This window comes from Apteryx mantelli, chromosome 3, assembly GCF_036417845.1.
Source record: "Apteryx mantelli isolate bAptMan1 chromosome 3, bAptMan1.hap1, whole genome shotgun sequence".
NCBI lineage: Eukaryota > Metazoa > Chordata > Aves > Apterygiformes > Apterygidae > Apteryx > Apteryx mantelli.
The window spans coordinates 88,180,854-88,193,868 of NC_089980.1; the positions used below are offsets into that span (position 1 = coordinate 88,180,854).

A 13,015-nucleotide genomic window follows, 5' to 3' on the forward strand; every position below is an offset into this window, starting at 1 on the left:
GCTGGGGAAGTTCACACCTCTGGTCAAACAGCTAAAAATACTCCCTTTTTTTTTTTTTTTTTTTAATTACTTGGACATCACTTCCTATTTGTAAAGGCTCTAACTGGCAAATACTTCTCTCTGTATTTATTTAACATCTGTCTCAGTCGTTGCTATTGAACCTTCACAGCATTGGCAGTGCAACAGTTTTTGGCGTCACGGACAAGATAGGATAAGGATAGGATAGGATACAGACTTAGTGGATACATAAGCTGGGGTAACCGGATAGAAATATTTTTGAACTATGTCACTGTGTGAGTTATTGAGAAGGCACGGAAGCAGACCCTCAAGCCCTGGGATTGACTGGGCAAATGATAATTGGGAAAATGAAGCCTCTGTCGTGTGTAGGATAGAAGAAGTCAGAGGTAACCAAAGAGATGGGAAAGGAAAAGGTGGTATATGTGCCATCTTAGGGGCCTGTTTACTGGCAGCCCAACAAGCCAATTGGACCCATCAAAAAACTAAGGAACAGTTACAAGAAAAGGTGCAGGAGTGTGTAGATCTTGAAAGAAAATTGAAATTAGAGAAAGAGCAAAATCAGAAATTACAAAACAAGTTAGAACTCATCCTTTCAACAGCAAGGAAGCCCCCTTGCTGTTGAAAAAGTTGGTGGAGGACCTGGACAATTGGGACGGAGATATATGGGGAAACAGCAGTAGTTCAGAGGACGATGGTGATTTGTACCCTCCAGAACCCTCACCTCTGGATGTGCAGCCGGTTGTAAAAACCGAAACCGCGACAGAACCCCATGGGGGTAATGCTAGAACCACAGTTAGAACTACCCCTTACTCAGGAGACGAGATGGGAAAACTGCAAGAGAAATACTGCAGGCAACCTACAGAAACAGAAACTGAGTATTTGTGGCGGGTATCCTTAACAGGAGGTGATCGCATAATACTAAGTGAAGAGGAGGCATCAGGATATTGGGGACCTGGAGTTTTCCTGATGGGTAGAGTTGGGAATTGCTCCCTCACCTCCTGAGTAGCCTATTGGGCAGGGGGACAAGACCCGAGGAACAGAGGAGAACCTTTGAGAATAGGTATAAATACCCACAGTGAGCTTACAGAAGCCATACAAAAGGCGGCTTGCATACAGCAGATGTATGAAAGGGGAGCCTATGACGTCCCCGTGCAAGCCCCGGTAAGCCCAAACAGCCTAACACCTTTAATACGGGGATCGCCTACAGTGTTAAAGCTGAAGCTACAAGCAATACAAGATCACATTGTAGCTGCAGAGGCACACAATCATAAACACTTCAATGCCCCCCCCATGCCAATACCGACATGGGCAGATACCTTGTTAGAAGTGCATCGAACAGTGCAAGAGATGGGGATGGATACCAAACCATGGGAAAAGCGCGTTAGACAGGCTACTGCCTCATATGCTCCAAGGAGAGGACATTCCCCCCTCCAGGCGGCACAATAAGGAAATAGGGCCTAAACAGAAAGGGAGAAACGAAATAGATTGTGGCGACATGCCCTGGCGTTAGGTGTACCACGATCCATGGTACATAACCAGAAAACAGAGGACATAGAACAGATAGTGAGCAAATTGGAACAAGCGAAAAGGGTGACTCTGCCATCTGCCCCACCTGGCTCACAAGACAACAAACAAGAATCTAAGCCTAGTAACCCTTTCTCAGAGTTAGGAGAAGAGTTGCATGGTCTATAAAACTAGGTAGCGCTGGTCAAAAATCAGGCCAACTGATCCGAGTACTATCAATAGCGCAGAGGCCTGAAAATTTAGAACCCGGGATTCTGATTCCGGTAGGACGTAGAAAATACAAAGTTTCCTCTTTAATTGATACTGGTAAGCAAACACTAATTACCCTTAACAAGCCCTGTGCCAGAAACAATATCAGGCTACCCAAGATCTCCCATTGCAGTAGCTGAACCACTCACTGAAAAGTCTGACCTAAATGGAGTGTGGTTCACTAATACCTATTCACATAGAAGAGCCACGGGGTGGCAATCTAAACCTCAAGGGCCCCTTGCATGGGAAGCACTTGATGTCACGGGAAAAAAACAAAACAAAACATCAAATCAGTGTTCAGTGGATAATTCCTGATTATTAACCACTTATTCCAAGGCACCCTGCCTCGAGGAAAACCTAAATGTGTTCTCTTACAGGATACCATGTGGAGACTTGTGTTCCTACTCCAGACGGCCCTGGTGACAACATCGATCTCAAACCCATGGGGCAGCAATGTCAATATTTGGGAAAAGTTAGCTAGGGAAATACTAAATACCACTCACTTTTGTCTAGAAGGAGGAACTTTAGTGGCCCAAATTTACACCACTTACACTATTGGGTTCCCTATACCCCCAGAGACAGTGCAAAACAAGGCAATACTAGCAAATTTCAAAGTAACTAATACGCTTAATCAGATGTCTCGATGGGGTTCCGCCACAACACAGTATAACAAAGCAATGATAGAAATTAAGGTGAAAGGAATGTTTCCTGCGGTTGTGTGCGCTATGATGGTAAATTGTACCAGCAAAACCTGACTGTGCCACAATTTTACGGAAGATGGGCCTCCTCTTAAATGTAATCAAACAACCAATGTAACCTTTAACTATGCACATATTGTGCTCCCTACAGGAATGTTTTGGCTATGCGGGGTAAAAGCTTACTCCTACATTCCAGCCAATGCTACTGGTGGCCCCTGTACCGTAGGTCGCTTGAGCATCTATATGCCAAGCAAACAAGAGATAGAGGGAATAGCTGGGAATCAAACATGAAAGAGGAGGGAGGCCTCATCCCTCAACCCTGAATGTAATTCAGAAGTAATCTTATTCTCAACATCACAAATCTCAGCTGCAGCATTCCTTACACCTGGGGTGGGAGTTGCTATGAACTATCAAGCTATAAAAAAGATCGCATGTTCTTTAGCTAAGACTATCAACACCACTTCTGCTGCTTTATCAGCGATGCTTAAAGATGTGCAAGCCTTGCATGCCAGTGTATTAGAAAACAGAGCGGCAGTTGACTATCTTCTTTTACGACACAACCATGGATGTGAAGAATTCAAAGGCATGTGCTGCTTCAACCTGAGTGACCATTCGACCCTGATTGAAGGCGAGATCACAAACCTTAAATGCCTAGCTTTGGACATTAAACAGCATAACGATAACAGGTTTAATTGGCTGCAAAAATTGTTCCAAAATTTCGGTCTGTATCAGCTTGGCTCGCACTGGGCTTACAAACTGTCATAATAATTGTACTCATGATAATCATTATATGTATTGCTTTTGTCTGCTTGAAAGCTTTAATACTACGCACAATCTTTGCTAAGGTAAATGCTTTAAACACAGGCTACTTGCCTTTGCAACGACAAGACCAAATCCATGATTGTCCTTGAGGGGCAAAAAAGGAGGGGTGTACAGCTGTGACTCTGGTCACAGGGTGGACTGACGGGCGAGTGAAGAGTTAACAGGACTGGAGTTTGTCAACTGATATGCAAAAGAACCGATAGCACAAGAGCGGACTGCGCAAAGCTGTTGAACAGAGGACTTAACAGGACTAAAGTCATCTACCAACCAATATGTGCAAGGATTGATATGCGCAAGGCTGCGGAATGATTAACAAGACTGAAGAGGTCTGCCACCTGGAATCTGCACAGACCCCCGGGGAGGGGGGGAGAAGAGGTGTTGTGGTCTTGCCTCGCTAGCAGGGTCCTCCCAAGCAGACAAACAAACAGTCCTGTGATTGTGAAACTTGCAAAAAGTCAGCAAAAGCAGTGTTTGCCCAGAGCCCCAGCCGTATAAAAAGAGACTTGGGAGCTAGGAGAGTTTGAGCAGGGACCGGAACATGACCTGATCATCCTCTCCAGCTGGACCATGAATATTCCCCCTCTTTCCTGGGACGCTGGGTTAAGGTAACTCCTCGAGGTTGAGAGTCCTCTCACTAGGAGAGTGAACAAGTTAGCTTTCAAGTAGGGATAAGCAGTCCTTCCAATTAATAACGCAGTAATCGACAGTTTCAGGTTATCCTTTCTAAATTAGTAACTGATGGTTTTGTGTTATCCTTTCTAAATTAGTAATCACATTATTTTAATGGATGTTACTAATCCAAGAACTTGTGTGAGGAAATAAACATCTTTTTTATTATTATTATATTACTGTCTCAGTTGTTGCTATTGAACCTTCATAGCATGACAGTGCTACAAATACTTTCTCAAAATGGAGTTTTTAAATAAACTGGTAGCCTAAGGCAGCAGTGTCAGTAGCATCAGGACTTACAAAGTTTAACTTGCAGCATCCAAGAAAAAATGGTCATTAAAATCTTCAATGCATGCAGACCTGAAGTTTCTACAATTTTCTTAAAAAGGAATGCTTGGTAATTCCGTATACATTTTTTTTTAATATAGAATATAAGGTATGACATCACCAAAATGGCACAAATGATTTTAAAACCATTCAGGAAATTCATATTTTCACAAGAATGCTTAATATTCCTAATCCCAAAGATAAGAGCCTAAAAAAGAGAATTTTGTGATTTGTATGAGAACATAAGAATGACAACATCAGATACGAAAGAAAATAAGAGCAGGGCAAGCACCAAATTTTCAATTTCATCATATGTTCTCCCAGTCTTTAGCAATTTGCCACTTTGGGACTTCCTTAGCCAGACATAATCATTAAGTCATGCTATTTCATTCAATACTTAGTATCGCCTCCCAGTCAGATTATGTTTGGATAAAGATTGTACATGCTCTTCTGGAGAGACGTACCTCATAGCTCCACTAAAATAGACTAAAATCAGTAAGAGTAACATGTCAGCTATCTGTTTTCCCATATAATTTCTAGTAGTATCAAATCACTTGTTTGTTAAATAGGTAGAGAAATACATCATTTAGGTTAATCACTTCTTCAGAAAATTGTCCATGTCATTTTCCTGTGCAGCCCCACAAAGCTTACAATGACACCATTCACTGATCTTTACTTCAATAATTTCCAAGACAAACATGAGGAATCTATCCAGGAAATCCTTCACAAATACAAAAAACCCACAACATATCCATACCTTAAACTTACCTATATATACTTTTTTTTTCCTCTCTAAAACACTAAGGTTTGAGCATCTTTAGAGCAAAGGAATACTTTTTATAGCCATCATCCACAGAGGAACCTCACATGTTAAAAGATGGTTTTGAACCTGCAGCCTTCCAAAAGCTACTCTGCTGTGGCTTTTATAACTCCCTTTTCCTTAAATCATACGTCTTCAAAAACAGTTTTTCAAACAACTATATTTTCCTATACATTTTGAAACGCACTATTCTTGTAATAAAAGTTTATTCTAATCTAGTGTATTACAGACTGATTTGTACTGATTGACTATTTCAGTTTAAAGAATTTAGGAAGCGAACACATTTTAACCTGAGTTTGGTATAATATCCAGCACTCTTGTCAGCATTATAAAGTAATAATAGCAAATGGTTTTATTAGGTTCCTAAAAATATTTCTATTAATTTCAGAATTTCTAAAGGCGCTAAAATTAACCACACAAATATCTACCATAATTAAATTTTGTTCCTGACAACTTCATGCAATCTTTAAAAAAAAAAAAAAAAAGTCCATTCAAATGTAGGGTAAACTCTGTCAGTGACACAGAGTTAGATTATTTCCTTTAATCAAATATTTAATTTTCCCTTGCAGTGCACATTTTTAGAAACAAAAGTAAATGCTAACCTGGACTAATAAGTGGCCCAAGTTGGAGAAATGTGTGTCATTTTCTTTTATATTATTAATCTGCTTCATTAACTGCAGCAACATTTCAACAGCTCTTTTGTTGACCATTTCATTAAGGAGTACTGCATTTCCAGACATGAATTTTACAGCTCCCATGCAATACAGGAGAGCTTCGTTGTTTTTTTGTAGATCTTCAGTTCTCAGGACCTCCAACAAACAATCTAAAATGAAAATCAGTATTCAGAAAGCCTAAGATTAATATTTTATATTTGATAGAGTCCAGTCCTTGAAGAGATTAACAACTGGGGGAAAAAAACCCATCTGACACAACTTTTTATAATACTTTTTTAACAACTGGGCCAGAAAAATTGGGTATTCAGACTGCAACCAAGGGACACTTACTGATGAATAACAGAAGGGCCTGAATTTGTTTTCCCAGGCTTCAGGAACCAACACAAGTTGTAAACACACACTGCTAACCATTAAAATTTTCAGTCAAGATTTGTGAATGTGATTGCATGTGCCTGGAATTTTGTGTATTAAGCTAGACACATTCTGAAGAGGCTTATTTTCAGTGGGTTTTTTCTCAGTACTTCCTGAAAAATCGAATGTCTTAAACATCTCAAATTGAGCACTCAAAGCACAATTGAGAGAATCAAGCAATTTGCTTACAAAAAGAGACCCAAAAGGTTGGGATGTCTCAGTCTGAAGAACAGGCTGAGTATATATGACTGAGGTTTACAAAATCATGAAGGTGGAGAGTAAGCGGAGAGCTGAAACTCTTATAAATTCTGCAATACTAGAATGAGGGGGACTTGATGAAAATAGCAGACAGGTTTAAAACAAAAGATAGAGAACTTCTAGAAATTGCTGCTCTAGGAGATTGTACACGCAGACAGAATCAGAAGGTTCAAAAAGGAATTAGACAAATTAATGGATAAAAGATCCAGAAACAGATAGAAAAAAGGATCAGGCAGGGATATACCATCTGACATCCTTAATGTAACAATTCTGATGGGGGAGTATGGGGAAAATGGCACATAGAAAGCAACTAAGCTTGTATGTTCTCCCTAAATAGATTCTCCTACAGTCATCCTCAGACACAGAATACTGGACTAGATGGACCATTAGTTTGATCTAGTAAGCAATTTTTAGTGTGTGACGAACATTAACGCTCAGAATTTTTCTCTGTGACTTCAAAGATGATTAATCTAACTCTTGCATTTCAACATCTTATATACAAGAACAGAATACATACCCAAAAATCTATCATTTTGTATGATATAATCATTTTTTTCATTTCTGCAAATTTTAAATGCAAGTTTGCAGACACTGAGAAGATTTTTTCCATTCACTTTCATCTGCAAAGAGCATAAAAGACAAGAATCAGAACTAAAGTCTATATATAAAAATACACTGCAATGCTTAAAAGTTAAGAATCACAGCAAACTTTTATTCCCACATGAGAACTCTCAAAATTCCAGCTGAAACCCTGACAATATAGTGAACCAAACTGAAAAGCTTACAGAATTCAAGGACTCCAATATCTAGCTGGTTTAAGCTCTATCAAGCAAACTGTGCCAACTGACTTCAAAATAACAGGTGATACATAAAATTTGTATATATATTTTACACAGGTAGCATACCAGGTAGCACATTTTTTTTCTTTAATTCACTCCACAAAAGATATTCCGCACAGGATTCACTGGTTAGGCATCTATGGCCATACAAAGATATTCAGATAAAGATAAAGGTGTTTAATTAGCTAAAGATATTATTCAAAAAAACTAAGCTTCATCTCCACACTTAGATTTTATTATTATTATAAATTATTACATCTTTTATTATTTATTATTTTATTATATATATTATTTTTGTTTATATTCCTGCATGTGGATCCCAGTTTTAGGACAATGTCTCTTTTCCATGTCTAAGCAACACATCAGCCAGCATGCACCAGCTATCCTGTTTTCTGTCCCTCCTTCCTCCCCCAGATATAATTCCCATGCAAAAAATACGCTCCAACAGATGCCTATCTGGATGAATGGGAGACAAGTATCCATACAGCAAGACATTGTGCTTAATGAACAGTTAGTTTAAATGCAGTTTAAAAGTATGAAATGCAAAATTAAATGCAAGCAGTAATTCACAATGTTGAGCTTTACATTCTACTATATTACAAAATAGCATTTTAAAAGACTTACAGACAGAATAATCTTTGCCAGCTTCAGGCAAAGTGGGTCTGAATCAAGGTCTACAAGTTTATATAATGTCTTCAGAAGCACGCTTTTTCTTTTAAATCTTTTCCCAAACATATTTCCTTCATTCAAGGCTTGATGGAGTTTGGTGCAAGCCAGACAAAGATTTTCTATATTGTCTTCTACTTGAAGCGGGTAGGAAGACAGAAAAATGTAGAAATTAATGGTCAGTACCGTCTTCTCCAGAACAACTCAATAGATATAGACACAGGAGAACAAAACAAAGAACAGTTTGCACAACAAAAATCAGGCACTTAATCATTCTCTTAAAATGCTAACTCTTCAGAAACAGTTTTATGTTGGTCTTTCCAAAAGAAGAGAGACTTAAGCTAAGCAATCCCGGAGTAACAGGGAGAGCTAAAATGAAACACTTCTTTAATGCTCAATAATTGGATTGACCATATGTCCACCAGGAAACTGTGAATCTGAAAAAAATTTCTTTAAACAGCCCTACCAAACATTACACACAAAAAGAGGCAGACAGTTAAGGAATATTTTTCTGCCTATGTATTTTACCTAGAAGTTATATATCAAGTGCTGCTGGGATTAAGAAAGACTGATTGCAAAAACTCTTCAGAACTCTTCAGTACATAGCAGAGCGGTAAGATGCATTTGGATGGACAGCTGGTCTGCTGATGAAAGTCTCCTCCATCTCCTAATCTAAGTGCCTCCAACATATATTTTAAATATATAAAAACAACATCTGCAGTAAACTATTAGAAAATCTGCATCTCAACACAATGAAATCATACACACGTTTACTTTAGAGGGAAGAGGGAAAGTCTTGCTTGCCTATTTTTAAAAATCAAGTATTTTAGTTTTTACATTTGTTTTCCCTGTAAGGTGACACTAACAAAGCACAGTGTAAAACTACTTAAACTTCCTGTAAAACTTTGCATTTGCTCTTCAAAGCCAAACTTCAAAGCCAAAATAGTTATAATCAAGGAGGAAAAAGCATTTGGCACAAAAATATATACGAACATGGAATTATGAGGAAAATCACTATATGTGAGACCCCAAAAATGTAAGTGGCTTCAAGAAGCCACCTCTCACACTGAGCAGTGCCTAAAAGCTAATCTGCATTCACCATACTCAAAAAAAAAGAAAAAAGCAGACTATTCCACTTCTACTCCCATTAAGAAAGAAAATTTAGCAAAATTTGACATGATCCTAACACCTCTACTCCAGTAATCAGTGAAATAAGAGGGCACAGATCCAAAAGAGAAAGGGCTCCACTCCATCTTCATTTCAGCAAAATTAAAAACAAAAAAAGCATTTCTCACACATCTCATTGGGCATTTTTGAAGTTCATCATCCCTTGAGCACTGGGATGTAACAAAATAAAATATCTGCTCCTAGAGAACAAAAGCTATTTGGGTTGTATTTGTTTTTGCCATGTAAGAATCATCTCAAGTGCATGACATTCATAGAATTTTAGATATTAAGCTCCAAGTTAAACTTTTTTTTTTTTTTAAAGGAGAAAGTTTTCTGCTTATATTTGATATGGAGAAAGGGGAAGAAAAAGACTTTCCTATTAATATATTAACATGTAAAACTAAACATGTCTTAAATGAATATGTATAGGGTTAGCTGAAAGAAAATGAAATAAGTGACTGTACACAAAGTCAAACAGTATTGCATATTACCAACAGATCCACTCAGAACATTAAAACTATGGAATTCCAATATCCACTTTGATAGAAATATTGTAACTGTGCAGTAAATGGCCCAAATGAAGCAATATATCATGCATCTGCAGGAGATGATGATGCAACTCATTTACTTTTAATCAGTGTGAATATTCAAGTACCAGCAGAACTCTAACTTTCAGGGTTTTGTAGTAGTACATTAAATCAACTGGTGAGAAAGTACTATGAGATAGTTTCATCTTTTATTAAAAAGTATGCCATAACTTTAATAAAGTGAACACTGAGGAAAAAGGGCATGAAAACTGATTTTCCTTAGCTCCGATCATGTCAAGAGAAGGACTGATTTTACCTGAGTAATATTTTGCTCACCTATAAAGAACATCTCACTATGCAAAACTTTAACTAGGGCTAATATGGCAATGTCAGTGTTAAGCAAGGAAAAGATGCAGTTACACAGCTATTTTCAAATTTTCTGACCAGCGTTTTTCTATACATCAGTGACAGAAGTGGGAATGAGAATACTTTCTTTTTAAAATGATGATGTATTTTTGGAATCATTCAGTACTGCATAGGTGTTCCATACACTTTAACACCTACAAACTTATGCAAGAAGTTTTCTAATTGTAATATGCTATAATGAACACTGCACAGCATCCTGGAAAACACAATCAATTCCCTTAATTTTACACTCACTTCTGACATGCTTGTAAAAACACAATAGTCTCCTTTCTATATTCCCACTGTCCAAGTAAATATAATATATAATATTTATAGAAGGCAACTAAACAACCTTATCAATGAAACTTTAAAATGGACTGAGTTATTTCAAGGTTCAATCTTTCAAGACATAGTTAATTTACTCAATATTGTTTTCAATATTCTGGGTCATTACATACATCTAACACCTTCAACACAAATGGAATTTTCATTAAGACTTCTTTACTTCTGTAAATTTAATTCAGATCTTCAATACAATCTAAACTTAAGCACTGAGTCTATGCAGTACTTTTTTCTTAAAATGATTTCCTCATCACTGACTTCTAAATTGACAAACCTATAATATCTAAGATAAGCTAATTTAATCAGACAGAAACTTCTCTAAAACAGTATTTTTCATACTGTTAAGCGACTGAACATATGAAAGCATAATGAATTAGGTAGTCTGATTACTGTTAATCTTTTACAGTAAACATAGAGGATTCCCTCATGCTTTTTGTAGGAAGTAGTATAGAAAATGCACACTTTCAAAACCAATGTTACCCACCATTCTCCAGTTCATGCAGAATTGGTAGAATCTTTATGTGCCAAAAGTTTTCTTCCTCTTCTGATTCAATTATTCTTGTGTCATCCTCTAAGCCTTCAAAATACATTCAAAACAAGACCACACATTTAGTGGAGGTTTCAACTTCTACACAAATAAATCGTCACAAATGTTTTATTTATCAGTCAAAAAAACCTAAATGTCATAAGTTGCCGTATTCTAGGTTATTTGATCTATTCAAGCTTTTGTTTTTATTTACATTTGCTCAGAAATAAAAGTTTCAAACAAAACTAGATCGGATAAATCTTTTGTTACGTAAAGCTATACTGTAAATCAAGATATGTTTTTGGTTTTTGACATTAATGTTACATTTGATCACCAAATTGGAAGATGATGTCTATTTACATCAACATGTCATACTATTTTTCAGCTGACCTTCAGTTTTCAAGCATGTTAAATTTGTGCTCATGTGACAGCTGTGTTAAGAACATCCACACTGCAGGCAATCCTCTAGGACTAACAATTTTATCTAGTAAACATGCACAGTTTATTACACTAAACTTAGTTAATTAACACTTTGGTCTCAACCAAGAAGCACGGGGAAAAAGTCTTAATAGTTATTACATCCTCTTAGTGATCCTAACCACTTCATACAATAAGTTCTGAGGATGTCCTAACTAAATTTAGGTAAAATGCATATTTCCCTCTTATTTTTTGTTACATGTTAGATTATTTCCTATACAGCAATCTGGAAGACAAGTATCAAACTACACATATCTGAAAGATCTTTTGCCTCCAACAAAAAATGTCAGAAAGTTTGAATGCAACAAACTCCCAGCTTTCTTGGCTACTCTCAACAATTTACTCTACAATGAATGAGAAAAAACTGCCATTCATTTCAGAGAACTTAAAAGTCTACTTCACACAGAGAAGTTCTTTGAAATACTTCAGATTTTTCTTAGTCTGCTTTGAATAGGAGAGACAAGGAGAAAATGTCTATCAGAAAATATAAAGCTAAAAATTGGTAGACCAATCAACAGCTATCTGGAAATCTTCTTGAAACAAAACTGAGAACTTGATCTTTTTTCAGATTGGATAAGAGAGCTGGTGAAATAGTGTTTATTAAAAAATAGATTCTAGGATTGACTTTCATGTGAATGCAGTGTAACTGGGAATTATACCTGCTTCTTGAACCCCCTTTTCACATTCACCTAGCACTGTGTAAAGTAACAGAATTCTGGTCTTTACCACCGGCCCACTACTCCTGGACCAGAGTTCCTGTGCAACTTGAATTTTAAAGGAATTAACGAATTCAGAGGGTTGTGATCAGTGGCGCAAAGTCTAGTTGGAGGCCTGTAGCTAGCGGTGTCCCCTGGGATCAATACTGGGTCCAACCTTGTTCGACTTACTCATCAATGACCTGGATGAAGGGACAGAGTGCACCCTCAGCAAGTTTGCTGATGATTCAAGACTGGGAGGAGTGGCGGATACACCAGAGGGGCCTTGACAGGCTGGAGAGCTGGGTGGAGAGGAACCTCATGAAGTTCAACAAAGGCAAGTGCAGGGTCCTGCACCTGGGGAGGAATAACCCCCTGCACCAGTACAGGTTGGAGGTTGACCTGCTGGAAAGCAGCTCTGTGGAGAAGGACATGAGGGTCCTGGTGGACAAGGTGAATGTGAGTCAGCAATGCGCCCTTGTGGCCAAGAAGGCCAATGGTATCCTGGGCTGCATTAGAAAGAGCACTACCAGCAGGTCAAGGGAAGTGATCCTTCCCCTCTACTCAGCCCTGGTGAAGCCACATCTGGAGTGCTGTGTCCAGTTCTGGGCTCCCCAATATAAGAGAGACATGGAGCTACTGGAGAGAGTCCAGCAGAGGGCCACAAAGATGATGAAGGGACTGGAGCATCTCTCATATGAGAGGCTGAGAGAGCTGGGACTGTTGAGTCTGGAGAAGAGAAGACTGAGAGGGGATCTTATCAATGTATACAAATACAAATATCTTAAGGGAGGGTGTAGAGAGGATGGGGCCAGACTTCTCAGTATCGCCCAGTGACAGGATGAGAGGCAACAGGCACAAAACAAAACAGGAAGGTCCCTCCGAATATGAGGAAAAACTT

General features: G+C 38.1%; 1 protein-coding gene across 12 annotated transcripts in view; it reads right to left on the reverse strand.

The window, feature by feature from the left end:
* Positions 1–13,015, reverse strand: part of ARMC2 (armadillo repeat containing 2) — a 75,739-nt gene that overhangs the window by 31,771 nt on the left and 30,953 nt on the right. For 10 of the 12 annotated variants that reach the window (XM_067293883.1, XM_067293882.1, XM_067293878.1 and 7 more), the window contains 4 exons: positions 10,901–10,993; positions 7,934–8,112; positions 6,988–7,090; positions 5,730–5,950 (listed from right to left, as the gene is read on the reverse strand). In XM_067293883.1, coding sequence (XP_067149984.1) covers positions 5,730–5,950; positions 6,988–7,090; positions 7,934–8,112; positions 10,901–10,993 — 596 coding nt within the window. The remainder of the gene's footprint in view (positions 1–5,729; positions 5,951–6,987; positions 7,091–7,933; positions 8,113–10,900; positions 10,994–13,015) is intronic. The other 2 variants (XM_013948884.2, XM_067293884.1) reach the window with 1 other exon arrangement.